Source organism: Dendronephthya gigantea, unplaced genomic scaffold, assembly GCF_004324835.1.
Source record: "Dendronephthya gigantea isolate DGI-Jeju-01 unplaced genomic scaffold, DenGig_1.0 000012F, whole genome shotgun sequence".
Classification (NCBI taxonomy): Eukaryota; Metazoa; Cnidaria; class Anthozoa; order Malacalcyonacea; family Nephtheidae; genus Dendronephthya; species Dendronephthya gigantea.
In genome coordinates, this window is record NW_021163022.1 from 2,633,831 (window position 1) to 2,647,878 (window position 14,048).

At 34.8% G+C, this 14,048-nt stretch overlaps 3 protein-coding genes across 3 annotated transcripts; 2 read left to right on the forward strand and 1 right to left on the reverse strand.

Moving 5' to 3' along the window:
- Positions 1 to 216: 216 nt before the first annotated feature.
- LOC114518962 (dimethyladenosine transferase 2, mitochondrial-like) lies at positions 217 to 1,526 on the reverse strand. The gene has a single exon (XM_028539012.1). The coding sequence runs from the start codon at positions 1,398 to 1,400 to the stop codon at positions 387 to 389; it is 1,014 nt and encodes a 337-aa protein (XP_028394813.1). The 5' UTR covers positions 1,401 to 1,526; the 3' UTR covers positions 217 to 386.
- Positions 1,527 to 1,893: 367 nt separating this feature from the next.
- On the forward strand, positions 1,894 to 5,061 carry LOC114518883 (autophagy protein 5-like). Its single transcript, XM_028538914.1, has 8 exons — positions 1,894 to 2,194; positions 2,475 to 2,605; positions 2,726 to 2,804; positions 2,898 to 2,975; positions 3,124 to 3,208; positions 3,348 to 3,439; positions 3,569 to 3,617; positions 4,446 to 5,061. The coding sequence occupies exons 1-8, from the start codon at positions 2,084 to 2,086 to the stop codon at positions 4,631 to 4,633; spliced, it is 813 nt and encodes a 270-aa protein (XP_028394715.1). The 5' UTR covers positions 1,894 to 2,083; the 3' UTR covers positions 4,634 to 5,061.
- Positions 5,062 to 5,294: 233 nt separating this feature from the next.
- On the forward strand, positions 5,295 to 8,278 carry LOC114518947 (ubiquinone biosynthesis protein COQ4 homolog, mitochondrial-like). Its single transcript, XM_028538992.1, has 8 exons — positions 5,295 to 5,462; positions 5,566 to 5,721; positions 6,092 to 6,188; positions 6,654 to 6,756; positions 6,827 to 6,853; positions 6,927 to 7,021; positions 7,304 to 7,405; positions 7,803 to 8,278. The coding sequence occupies exons 1-8, from the start codon at positions 5,369 to 5,371 to the stop codon at positions 7,972 to 7,974; spliced, it is 846 nt and encodes a 281-aa protein (XP_028394793.1). The 5' UTR covers positions 5,295 to 5,368; the 3' UTR covers positions 7,975 to 8,278.
- The last annotated feature ends 5,770 nt before the right edge of the window (positions 8,279 to 14,048 follow it).

The following is a 14,048-nucleotide window of genomic DNA, read 5'->3' on the forward strand; positions in this document are numbered from 1 at the left end:
CGTATCATACCGTATCATATAGCATCAAATAGTATCGTACAATATCATACCATATCATATAACATCGAATTATGCATTTGGTACAGTAAATATTTCGCTGTTTTTCAACAACAAAAATGAACTTGAGATTGCCTTGAACACCAAATAAAAATTTACTGAAAACTATTATGTTCTAAAGTGATTTTATCCAAACACTGTGTTGTATCAATACCAATCTACAATTTATTCTAGGCATTTGTTAAAGTATACGTTTTCAATGAGGCCAAGAGACAAGTCATCTCCTATTTAATAATAATATGAACAATCACAAGTTAAAATAATATATACTGTATACATTTAAATAATAATCAGTGAAACAATTTAGCAATGCCAGTGAATGACTTCTACTATTCCATTAAAAAATCCAACATGCTGTCATCCCAATTGAAAAACGTTTCAAAAAGCAACTTATACTGTGTTGGAGTTAAATCCATTGGTTTAATTTTTTTTGATAAACCCAGATTTCCCAAGAGAACACTTGAACCTGGGGATATACTTTCCATAGCACGAGCTAAAGGCTGGCTTGTTTTCATTGTCAACAATTTTAAGAACTTTGGTATCATCAGAATACAATGTGGATGAATTTGAAGTTGGAAATTCTGTTTGGGCAACAAACTTATCAAATGTATCTTAGGAGGTGTGTTGGAATAACCAGTAGCTGGCAATGGATCGAACAACACATTTGATTCCACATGAAGTAATCTCACATCACATAGCATCCCAGCTAATATAGCTAGTCTGTTATACAAGAAATCCCCCGGTTGAGCAAGCAGTTTTTGTGCACGATCCTCTGTAAACAGTAATGCAATTTCAATCCGACCATGGCTAAACAATCCACTACGTCTTAGCATGTGCAGAAGCAGATTCATTAAATTAGCTGGAGCTGTTTTTTCTTTCTCAATACCAATAAGCTTTGCAACTGGTTGTTTGCTTGTCCAGGGTACTTTTTTCACGCCTTCTAATAGTTTGTGTGAGCTAATTGCTGGAGGTATTCCAGGGCCAGCCACATCAAGTTTGCCAATATCAGCATACTCAACCATAAACCTATCATTTGATTCAACTTCCAGTTCTTCTAGAAATGGCAAGAACTTGCGATTGTGTTCCAGACCAACAACTTTCATAGCACCATGATTTAACAATGCCCGAGTGAGAACTCCTGCTCCTGGATTACATTCATACACCAATGAATTTGCAACGTTAAGTTTTGATGCAATTCTGTTGGCAGCATCAAAATCCAACAAATACTTTTGTTTTGCTTTTGTTTGATGAGGAAATAATCTGAATTTTTCGACCAAATGTGACCTGCTCATGCAGCAGTGTGTTTTGTAAATTGACAGCTTAGTAGAAACCCTATTAGCCATTAGTCTAAATACAAATCTAAAAATTTATCAACGAAGTACCAAAAATCAACCCATGCTGTAAATGCAATGATGCAATCACGACATTTTTTACCCCTATAAATTTTGCGTATTCCTGTCGATGCCCAAAATTTCCTTAGCTTTCCTGCTTATTGGTTAGTGAAGATATTTATGCTCTAAAAAAGAATTTGGGCAAATGTATGTGGGCATACGCAGAAAACAAAAATCGATTTTAAAATAGTATTTTGGGCCTTTTGGGGAGGGCACGTGCGGTGACGTGCCCCCTGAAGACTCTGGATTGCTATAGCCTATAATTCAAATATAGGTTATATAACATACATCATTTTGTAATATTGTAATTGAATTGTCTTGTCTATCTGTTTTTTGGGATTTTTTGAATTTAATTTTTGGAATAGGGGCCACTGGGTAGGGGCTCAAATTCAGATGTCAGATTTCCTTACTGCTGGCTAAAAAAACGACTCGGGTGTTTGTTTCCGAGATGTGAAGCGGAAAGTTGTATTCGAAATAGCAAATTATTTCAGTTTTGTTGTAAATGAAAACAATTCCAACCGAAAAAACTTTGCGTTCACACTTCACAGTATATACTGGAATATCTGAATCCGTTCAAGTTTGGAGTCTTTTAGATTGGATTAGTAATAAATTTGTAAAAAAACAAGTAATTAAACATGGCAGATGATAGAGAAGTACTGAGAATTTTATGGGACGGACGAATTCCTGTTTGTTTCACATTAAATGCAGACGAAGTGTTCACGTTGGAACAACCAGAACCGTTTTATGTAAGTTCTGTATAGAGTTCCTTGGGATTTACAGCCTTATGAGTCTGTCTATGTTACGTAAAGTTTGAATGGCTCGTTAGTTTTGCACAGCTATTAAACCAACAAAATAACTGACTAATCTACCAACCATTGAACTAATAGCCAATGATTGATCAACCATGGCCTGATGGCCAGGTATTAAACCTGGTGAGGAATTCCAATTATTCAATCATTGTTTACAAATTAAGGCAATCTTTCCTTGCATGTAATAATTAATTGTTCTAATAATTTTAATTGATAGTTACTCTTACCAAGAGTCAGTTATCTCCCTGTGGTCACCGATAAAGTAACCAAACATTTTCAACATTCCATCAAACCAGACATGAACACTACCAGTATTTGGTTTGATTTCAATGGACAGCCTCTCAAATGGTAATTCCTCTACAAGCTATAGCCAGAATAAAGACACATTTAATTAGTGCCAGTAAAGTCGTTTACAAAATTTTGCAAAACAGTATACAGTAAATATGGTAATTGGTTTCTCATATCTAGGCACTATCCAATTGGAGTATTGTTTGACTTATATGGCTCACATAAATTACTTCCTTGGAATATCACAGTTCATTTTGAGGTACATGACCTTAAAATATAAATAGAATACAGTATATACCATAGGTTTTTCGATCGTTAAGTTTTTTCTATTTAAATTCTATATTTTTAACAGGACTTCCCAGAAGATGAACTAATTCGTTGTGAAAGCAAAGAGGTTGTAGAATCCTTTTTTATGTCTGCTGTTAAAGAGGTACATGTATAATCAAAAAAGTGTGAATTTTATTACGTATGGCCACAAATGGATAAGAACAATTAATGCAATAGATTGGGATTAAAGAAAAAATAACTAGATAAAAAGAATTACTTTATACAAAATATTAAACAATTTTGTTTTTAAGGCTGATTCCCTAAAGCACAAATCACAGATAATTAATTCCATGCAAAAGAAAGATCATAAACAATTATGGCTTGGTTTGAACAATGGTAGGATAACATTACACTTATGCTTAATATGTACTGTACATACATCTCTATTTTATGATCAGCAAATTTCTTTTTTATGCCTGCTCATTAAATACATATCAATATTTTTCAATCAGCATTTTTTAACTTAATCTTGTAGACAAATTTGAACAATTTTGGTCTGTAAATAAGAGACTAATGGAAAGATTGGGAGAAGAATTGTTTAAACATATTCCATTTAGAATTCATCAGGTATTTTATATGTCCAACAGAAATGTTATCAATGATGATATTTTTGTGATTAAATGATAATTTCATTAGTAATCCTGAATGCATCATACTATTATCATGTAGACAGAATAATGTTTTCTTTTGCTTTAGTGTGACAAAGTATTTATACAGAAACTTGCAAAACCTGTAAATGAATCAGGTTGGTGTTAAGACCAATTGAAATATCAGCATTTATACTGGAACATATAAGGAAATTATAGCTATGTAATAAAAACAAGGAAACTAAATAAGCAAAAAAATCAATGGCAATTCCCTATTTTTCCTCATCAAAAGATGATTCTACGTTGATGTCTTTATTTCTTTCTTACTTTACCTCTACCTACAATTAAACTATCTAAGGACTCACAGTCCATTTTTCCACCGATCCATCTTCTTATTAACTATCGTCTTACCGATCCGTCATCTCACTATCTATCCATCATCTTACTGATCCGTCTCTCATTATCCATCGTCTCACTAATCTGGGCCATCATCCGGCCGTCTTCTCTATCCATCGTCTTACTGACCAATCCTCTCATGATCCATCGTCTCACGGATCCGTGTCCTGCTATCCATCGTCTTACCGATGATCAGTCATCTCATTATCCGTCGTTCTATTGATTTGTCTAACAAATCAACTTTGTGGTATTCTTTCCTGCAAAGTGTTTTGTCTGTCGTTTTTTAACTTGTCAAAACTTTGCCAATTGATTCTTGACAAACTTGTTTTTATTCATAATCTTTTTTTTCTGATATGCTGTCAAAACGTGCTCCGGTAAAATAAAAATCAATTAAAAATTGAAAGATGCAACTTTTGTAACTGCTTCTTTAAATAAAACTCGTTCGATAGGTACCTTGGAATATATTCATTCAACAACTCGCATCTGAACAGTGAACACTCGTCTTCTTTCAACCAGGTCTTTTCATAGGCGCCAATCAATCTCAGAATATGTAACTGTGTGAACCGTTGCTGAAAACTCGTCTTTTTTAGGGGAATCTCAGACATTGAAACACCTCATGATGGAAACATTACCAACGATGTTCTCGACAGAAGAAGACTTCCAATCAATAAAAATAGTCATTCACGGCATTCAGCCACCACTGGAAACCCCCTTACAATGGCTTAGTGAACATTTTAGTTATCCTGATAATTTCTTACACATTGTTCTTATTAAATAGGAGCCAGAAATGTAAATTATACAAATTTAAGAGCAATCAATGATACACCAAATGAAGAACAATATAATTATAAATACTTTTGTATTCGATGAAAACATATAAATAATTTATACAATGACACCCATCAATCATCAATTGATCCAAATGGCAAGTCTTTTAAAATTTGAAAGAAAATCGTGGGCATTCTGTTTTCCACCATTCGCCAAGAGTCCAAGACACATTTCTTGCGAGAATATTTTCACAAATAGGAAGAGACAAACTAAATAAGTGTCTGGAACAACAGAGCTTGTAAAACGGTCCTAACGAAAGGTCATAGTTGTAACAATTTTAAAAAGATCTTTGTGCTAATTGTTCAAAACTTTTAAATTGTGTCCTCAACACCATTATAATTATGTTGGGTATCTAATCGACTCTGCAGTCTCTGCTATTAGTTTATTTTTACAAAGGAGAAGTCTGTTTGCTGTAAATTACTAGAGCAAATATAATTTGTAACTGATATGATTTTTTATCCAGATATATACATGCATACGTGGCGAAAAATAATAAATTATTCAAACAATAGTACCAGACCACTGCGTAGTTACACAACCACATTGCCTGACCGAAAATAGCATGCTTACATGAAGTACCCCATTTCACAGAAAAATATTCTTTAAAATTCTGAGATTTTATTTATATCAATTTTATCATGAAATAGTTCCTGTGTTTGCAGACTCTGTTTGTAAAAGTATAAATATGGCTTGTACTATCCGTTTTGTGCAGATAAATTTTTGTACAAAATGTGCAGGAAGGTACATGGCAAGATTGTTTTCAACAGAAGCATTGCATGGTAAGATTTCATTTGTGTGAAGCAACTCACCTGTTGAACCACTTTAATACCATCACCTCCCCCTCCTACTTTCCATTGACCAGAAAGCATTTTGTATCTTTAGAAATAAAAAATATATCAGTGGAAAATGAATTTGAAGATTCAGAATATAGTGATGAAGAAATCTTGTACCCTAATCATATCCCAACCACTTGGTTGCAAAAAGGTTTATTAGCTGTTGGATCTGGGTTTGCCGCCTTTCTTGATCCAAAACGAGATGGTTAGTTTTAGAAATACCACCCTTGACAGCACTTTTCTATTGACATACAAAAAATGGTCTGTCATTAGATTGAGCAAGATACATCAGAATGCCCGATGAAATTGGTTAAGAGTGAAATACCTTATCACCATGAATGGAAATAAATTTCAGAACGGCAATGAACCCTAATAATAGTCACAAACAAAGCAATTTTAAAAAACCAAAAGCTTAATCATACAGTATAATTCATCATCATCACCATGTGCAAGCTGTTATTGACCTAGCTATGCTATATTTTATGGTGACCTTGGATATTCCTAGGCCAAGAATAGACTTTGTATCATATTTAATATTACAACCATTCAATAACATGAAAGTACTTGATGTCTAGATATGATAGCTGTGCTTGGTGAGAGCACAGGGTACCTGGCCTTAAAGAGAATAAGAAGATCAATGCAGCTAAATGACGAAGGACAACAAATTCTACGGTAAATTAGTCTGACAACATGTTCTGATGTTCAGCTATGCTCATATACCAATCTTGCATTAATTGGATCATTACTATTAAGTCTAGTGAGTGTTGAGTCTTTTCAATCATGCAAAAAATAGTTACTGGGCATATCACACACAGCAAAAATAATCTGTAATATATCCAACATGGCATTCATATTTAACTTACTAAGCAAAATATTTTGTCAGATTATTTCTTTAAAAAGTTTTTCTTTGCCTGTGAGATTTTGATCGGAAATCAACTCAGGTGGTTGATAAACTTCTATTTGGGTGGCCATCATAACAAAAGGGTGTATATAAGCTAGCTTCCATCCAATATACTGATTATTCTCCTATAGGGACAGGCATAAAGCATTGAGCTCAAATAGCTATTATGTTGAAATAGATTCACAAATAATGATCCATGAAGAAAGTAATATTACTTTGCGAACCTCTTGTGATAGAGAGCAACCAAGAATTAATACGTCAACAATTGATGTCCCTTCATTACGTGAACTACCCGAGGGAACTTTTGGAAAAGAGTATACAAAGTTTTTAGCTAAGAATGTAAGTAAAATTAAGATTAATCTATTGTGTCTGTTCCAGTGAACTTATTGCTTTCGTTCCCTATCTTTAGAGAGTGACTCCGGACACCAGACTCCCGGTAAGTTACGCCCCAGTGTTTCATCATGAAATTCCCTCAGTTTGTCATAGTCGTCTTTTCTCTACAATTCAAGGTACGATTTGTTGATGATCCTGAACTAGCCTACATCATGCAGAGATATCGTGAAATACACGACTTCACCCACACTTTATTGGGAATGCCCACAAAGTAAGTCATATCATCATCATCGTTATTTCGTTAGTTTTTGTCGAAACCTTGCTATCTTTCACATGACGTAAAACCTAATTTCTATACTGGTTTTTAAAGACTTCTGATTTTGAGATAAAAAATCATGAAATTGCAACGTACATAAAAAATTCTAAGACTCCGAAACATTGCGAAAAATGGAACTCCAATAGGAATTGATTTTTTGAACCGTATACACTCGTAATTCCGATATACAGTCCAATGACAGTGTTAGTGTCATATCATTTTAATTTTGTTTTGCAGTATTATTGGTGAAATTACAGTAAAATGGTTCGAAATGGTTCAAACTGGTCTACCCATGTGTACATTTGGTTCCCTACTTGCACCTCTCAGGCTAAAGCGCAGGTAATGTTTCTTAGAGAAATGATTATATATCACAGTGCTAATATCTAGTAGCTATACTCTCCTATGCACCCGTTCTGTCTGTGATGTTTCTGATTATGACGAAAAAAAGACCAAAATGAAACGAGAAAAAAAAACTTTCAAGTGAAATGAATGATATTATAATAATAATACTTTAAGACTAAGACCGTTTCAGACGTCGAACTTTTTCAATTTTCATGTGCCGAACCTAATGTTATTGAGCTAAAGTCTTTGTGTAAGTTCGTTTGCATTCGATTCGGTACAGGAAAAGTTCGACGTCTGAAACGGGCTTTGGCTTAGAGAATATAGCTAAATTACGTTGTGCCCACTAAAAAACGTGCAAGTTGAAGGAAAAAAACATGTTTTTCTTTTGTTGCAGTCAGCAGGAGAGGCTAGCGAGGATTTATATACCGTGGGCTGTATACACAGGATATCGTGCAAGCTTTTTTATGAACCTCTACGTTGAAAAACATTTCAATGAACCTTTAGACTCGTTAAGAAACAAACTTAATGTAATTCCACCACCTATTATTCCGAGAGGAAATAGATAGCATTCTGAAAAATGGTAGTAGGTATATGGAATACAAATTGTGGTATCCCGTTTTACAGCATTTAACGAAAAACTGATAATTGTGTAGTAATATACCCTATATATCCATCGCTTTATTAACACTACTATGGTTTAAATAGTGAGAGCATTCACCACAAAAAGATTACATAGACAAATAGACAAAGATTACATATTACATTCGTCCAGGACCCTAAATTCGTGAATGTAATTTTTGGTGACTATTAGTTTATGGGGAATTTGTCGCAACGGAGAACCTATAGCTGGTGATAATTTGTTTTTGTATATCAATAGTGATATTTCACGGTACATGCATGGATTATAACTCCAATGGAGTATTGTATGCAACTCGTAATGCGAAATGTAAATTGAAAAACAGATTCATCCGACTAAATTTGTTTACAAGAATGTACCCTAATTACTCCGACCTCTTTTAAAAATTTACGCTGGTTTATAAGTTAGAACGAAACTTATTTTCGTAATGAAAATCTATAATGGTATATCAGTATATTTGATAACACCGAAGTTTCTAGGCAACAAAACATGCTTCGGTGATTTTGACCATAGACAATCCAAAAACTGCATGTCTTTTGGATTGTTTATCTTTTGACTAAAACGTAATTGGCTGACGCGATGCGTCATTTGGTTGTGACCGTATATATTGTTCGGAAACTAATCAAACAATTATAATGTATTCGAATAGTTAATTATCGTCCAGAACGTTGAAGGAACAAACAATTCATAAAGACTTCGTATATAATTATATGACTACTGCCATTTTTTGTACGACGATTAGGTGTTATGTTTGAAAACGTTAAAAGATCTTGTAGATAAAGTCTTTAAGTTAAAAATCGAGATCTGTCGTAAAACTGAGAAAACGAAACTGGTAATAAATAAAAGTGGTGACGAAATTTCTCATACAGTACTGGTAAAACTGAAAGATTTGTCGGAGTCGCTTTACGAATGACTGCGATGGTTTCCTAACTATGAATGAGGTAAAAATGTCTTGACTGTTCTTTTAATCTAAAACGATCTATTTTAAAAACGTGGTCAACGTCTTATGTCAATTACGTAACTTATACGCTGTATAAAAAACCTATCCGCTATATTTTATTTAGTCATTTTTATTCAAGCTGAGATGCATTGGCGGCCTAATTAGGAAATATACTTTGTCACGTTCATAGAAATATAATGCACAAAGTTTACTCGAAAAACGAAAATCACCTCCTGCTGTGGCCGCGCTGCATGTAACCTTCAAACAAATTCCACAGCGTTATTTCATCTAAATAGTTATTATCTAAATACATGTCCCTGCTCTTATGAGTTATGAAGTTATAGAAATCAATAATTGCTCCAGGAGTATAGGGCCAACATATATGAAAATACATTTTGGCTACTTTGGTATTTCTCAGTGGCTTTGAATTAACACTAACATGCAGTTTCATGGGATTCTGCCGAACAACGAACTTTCTCTGTATAGCTGAGTCGGCTCGATTCCTGTCGGACGATTTAAGTTCCCTGCTTGTCTTAAGTCATGTAAAATTCCGGGGCCGGTTGTTCGAAAGGCGTTTAGCTTAAACGGTGGTTAAGCCAAAGTTTAAAAATGCTCTCATACATCTTGTGAATGACTGAAACTACATTATGCATTAAATATATTCTTTCGTTGAAAATTAAACTATTTACATCGAAATATTTCAGCTCAGTTGTTCAATAAATCGATCGTTTTGTTTTCCACTTTGAACTTATCCACCGTTAAAGCTAAACGCCTTTGGAACAACCGGCCCCAGACCCAGATCACTCTATACCTCCTAAGTTTAAATGAAAATGTGCGCATGAAATATATCATAAGTTTTAAGTTTTCTGAATCGGTAGACGGTAAATCAGGGTTTTGTGTTTTTTCAAAACATAGGACTGGGATAAAAAAATTAATGACATCAATTTGAGATGGCTTTGGCAATTTGTTACCTTTTTACAACGATGATTTTGCAATGGTGTACAACACCTGTGTATAATGCAGCAATCTCAACCGTTAACTTGAGAAATTTAACTGGTCGAAAGCAGAGCGTTGATTTGGTAAATTCAACAAGTCCAAGAGGTGAATATATGAATTTAATAGCACCAGCCAGTGATTTGCTGATTTCAACAAATTCAACTGTCAAAAATTCATTGAGTAATCTAAGTACTTCTTTGGCCAATTCATCAAATTCCACGTTCCTGTTTTACCGAAAAAACCACAGCTATCGCCTTGCCCCGAACAAAACAAATCAAAGAAATCATTCAAACTTCTGCAACCTTCGAATTTCGAAGATGTACTAGAGTTAATGTACATTCGCACTGTAAATATTGTTGAAATAGAAGTCTCGCTTGTTTCCGAAAATAAATGCCGACGTTTTCCAAAAATGAAGTGGCCATGGGCGAGTGAAATTGGTCGGACTATAGTTACATTGGTTACCAGAGCAAATGAGTTCATTTTTGCATCTCCAGTATATACTAAGATATTATCTGTTTGGACTAAGTATGTGAACATTGAAGTAGTCGAAAAAAGTGTTGGTTGTTTACAAGATGGCGAAAAGGGCTCAAATGAAATTTTTAAATTTCTTCTGGAGCAGCTCTCTCGCAGTGACAGTACCCTGTCTTATGGGCTATGTAAAGCACAACAAGACGAAACATCCCCCTGGACGGTATACAATTGCTGTAGAATCACTGATCGAAGAAACTTGACAGTTTGCGATGATTACACATCTCCTGTGGTCAAACACGCTCTTCCATTTGTGATAGCGGTTTTCTTTTTATCTTTCTTCTTGGTGTTACCTTTTGTTCTCGAATATATACGATTTTTTCCGTCAAATGACTTTTATAAAACATCTGAAAGTCATATGTCGCTTCTCTCTATTGCATCTAGGATATTATTCGGAAAGAGTGGATGGGGGGTGCCGATGCTGCGTAGATCAATTATCGTATTGTTTTTATACTTCGTTCTGTTTCTTCGAGCCGACTTTTATCGATTTTTGTGGTTGAAAATCATATTTTTTGTGTGGGGAATCTTCTTTATTTTATATGATATATTCAAATTTAACGAAAAGCACAAAAAATGTGCTAAAAGTCCGTTAGGTACAATCTTAATCACCGACCTCACAAAACGTTTTTCTAAGTATTTCAGTTTTATAACTTATATTCAGTCAAAATTAGATATCAATATTAATAAAATTATCGAAGATGGTACACCTTTTAAGCCATTCATAAATTTGATAATTGCCATACCTGTTATATTCATTTTACTTTTAGCTAGTGTTCTCGCTTTGCTTCTAGTTGCTTTAAATTTGCTCTTTTTTATTATGTTTGATTTTTTAAATTCCTACGCATTTTGTATAAAGTGTGACAAAAAAGATGGCGGTCCCTGGTGGCTGTGGGCGCTGTGCGGTTTTGAATATTCAGTTTTATTTTGTATGAGATTGCTTACCTTCCCAATGATTGCCTTATTTACTAGCAGTGTTTTTATATTCACCGTTTCAATTGTTGTTGGTCTTCTTCTTAACGGTGAATTCTTTAATCCATTTGTGGCGCCGATCGTAACTATATTTATTTACTTTTGGAGAAATTGGAAGTTTTCAGTGGAAACAAAATATTTAGAACTTAAGACAGCAATTGTCGAGATTTGTAAAGACCAAGCCTCTGCCGAGAAGACTGAAAATGAATTTAGATCGTCAGGAATGATGGGTGGAAACGAAGCAAATAACAGTTACCCTAACAGTTACAACAGTCCTAAAGAAAGGATATGCTCTTTATGTCAATCAACAACAGATGTCACGGAACTGACGGAAGCAACATCGGGCAACAAGCGAAATTCACAAAACACTTCTAGGGATCTTTCAACATCTGCTCAACGTGAAGATCTGCGCCACATACGACCATCTAACTTGGAAAACAGTACGTCACCAAGAGACCAGAGTCCAAGGGAAATGGATGAAAAAATTGACGAAACTATCAAATTTGATCGTGATGGCGAAGCAATGATTCCGAAAGGTTTTTACAACGAAATTTATAAGGACGAACTTCCGTTAAACGAACTTCTATTCCATTTTTTCAGAAGAGTAACTTTTGTTTCTGTTTATGCCTTTGTGATGTACAACGTGATGACTTTGGCGCGGGACTCTGGAGTCACGGAAAGTGTGCAAGTGATAACGGCGATCGCGGGCGTGTTGATACCGTTTGTGTTCGACACGATTTGGGCTGAAGAAAGTCTTACACAAAAAACTGCGAATTACCTAGCCTTAAAAGAGAGGATTAAACATAAAATAAAGGTTTTAAAGCACTCTCTTCGTGCGGGGAATAGCACAGGTTCCATTTCTATCTCATAGAATTATGATATGTAGCAAATTGACAGTAATTGCTTATCTCCTTTAATGGACGACTTGAGCTTTAGACGTATTTCTTACCTCGGCGATAAAAAGATTTTCCGAAAGACATTTTCTGAAAGAGCTTACTAAAATTAGGAAAACTGCCAAGTTTGGCTACGAATTGTTGTAAATACGGAAAATATAGCCATGCGAAGCTCACGAATGTTGTATACTTTTGTATTACGGCCGAAAGTGTGTAACTAATTTAGTTACACATTTCCACGCGTAATACTAAAGTATACAAAATTTGCCAACTTCGCATGGCTATATTTTCCGTAATTTACAAAATTTCGCAGCCAAACTTTGCATTTGCACTAATTTAAGTAAGACGTTTCTAGCTGTGATGATTTAGTTTCTTCTAGTTACTTCGATCAAAAATTAGCGGTCTAAAGCGCAAGGTCCATAGGGTTACATTCTTACGCCTTTATTCAAAAAGCATACTCATACTCATTGAGTGTGACATAGAAATTTTGTTATTACTGATTAATGAGAAAGTTCTGTATTAATCGTACGTATTAATCAGTGAAAGATTCAAGGTAAAACACAGAAAATCGAGTTCCTATTTGAGTGGAAACACTGCCATGGAAACTATGAGAACATTCAACCTCGTACCCAGGGTCTTTACTCTACTCGTACTCCCCACGAATAGAGTAAAGACCCTGGGTACGAGGTTGGAGAACATTGAGATTTCCCACTCAATGAGTTAGAGTGAGCCTTCAACCGGGCGTATCGTAACGTAAAGTAGCGTATTTCTTTGCTTCCGAAGTATTCGACCAGAACTAATTTAAAATAATGAGATACGCTACCTTTCGCTACGATTGAAGTGGAAGACGGCCTTCAGTCTAATAGTCTTAAGTATACCGAGACTGTTAGACAAATTGGAGAGCATGTATAAGCGTATACGAGCCGGGAGGGGAGGGACGGTGTACTGTCCATTTTTCGCGCATGCAGGTATTTTGTATTTTCAGGCACAAACATCTGATTATATTCTATATTTTACAGACATCAGTCGTAATTAGTCAGTCTCCACATATACGCTCTAGTTTTACCGTAAATTTTCACACTACTAATAGACTTGTGAACATGTATTTTGAGTTATTATTATATACCAGAACGTCTGGCAAACCACTGCCAATTAACACATGCAAAATTGGTAAAAAAGTCCAAAATCGGTCTTAAAATATAAACTGATTCATATATATAAATTTAAATATTATGAAGGGTAATTGTTATGTTATCGATGTTTTTCGCACGAAAAGACTTTATTCTTCTGTATTTGAGCAATTTGCTCCAGATTATCGCAGCTGATAATAAAAAGAACTCTTTTTACCACATAAATAATTTTCCAATTCCTGTGCAGTTTCTAAACGCGCGATTCTGTTTCGTGGTGTGACATATTCGTCTACATAATTCGTCTATATTTGTCGTTCAGACGTATCATCCACTTCTAGTATACCGTAAATAATCGATTAAGCGCCGCGGCGCTTATTGCAAATAGCGAGCTTAAAGACGCGGCGCTTATTTGACAGCGGCGCTTATTCGACAGCGGCGTTTATTTCAAAGTGAGCAAATAGACTAGCACGTACCGGAAGGCTCCAATAGTTTTATTATGAACGAACTAACTGTAACCCTAACACATTTTATTATATCCCCTTTTAAT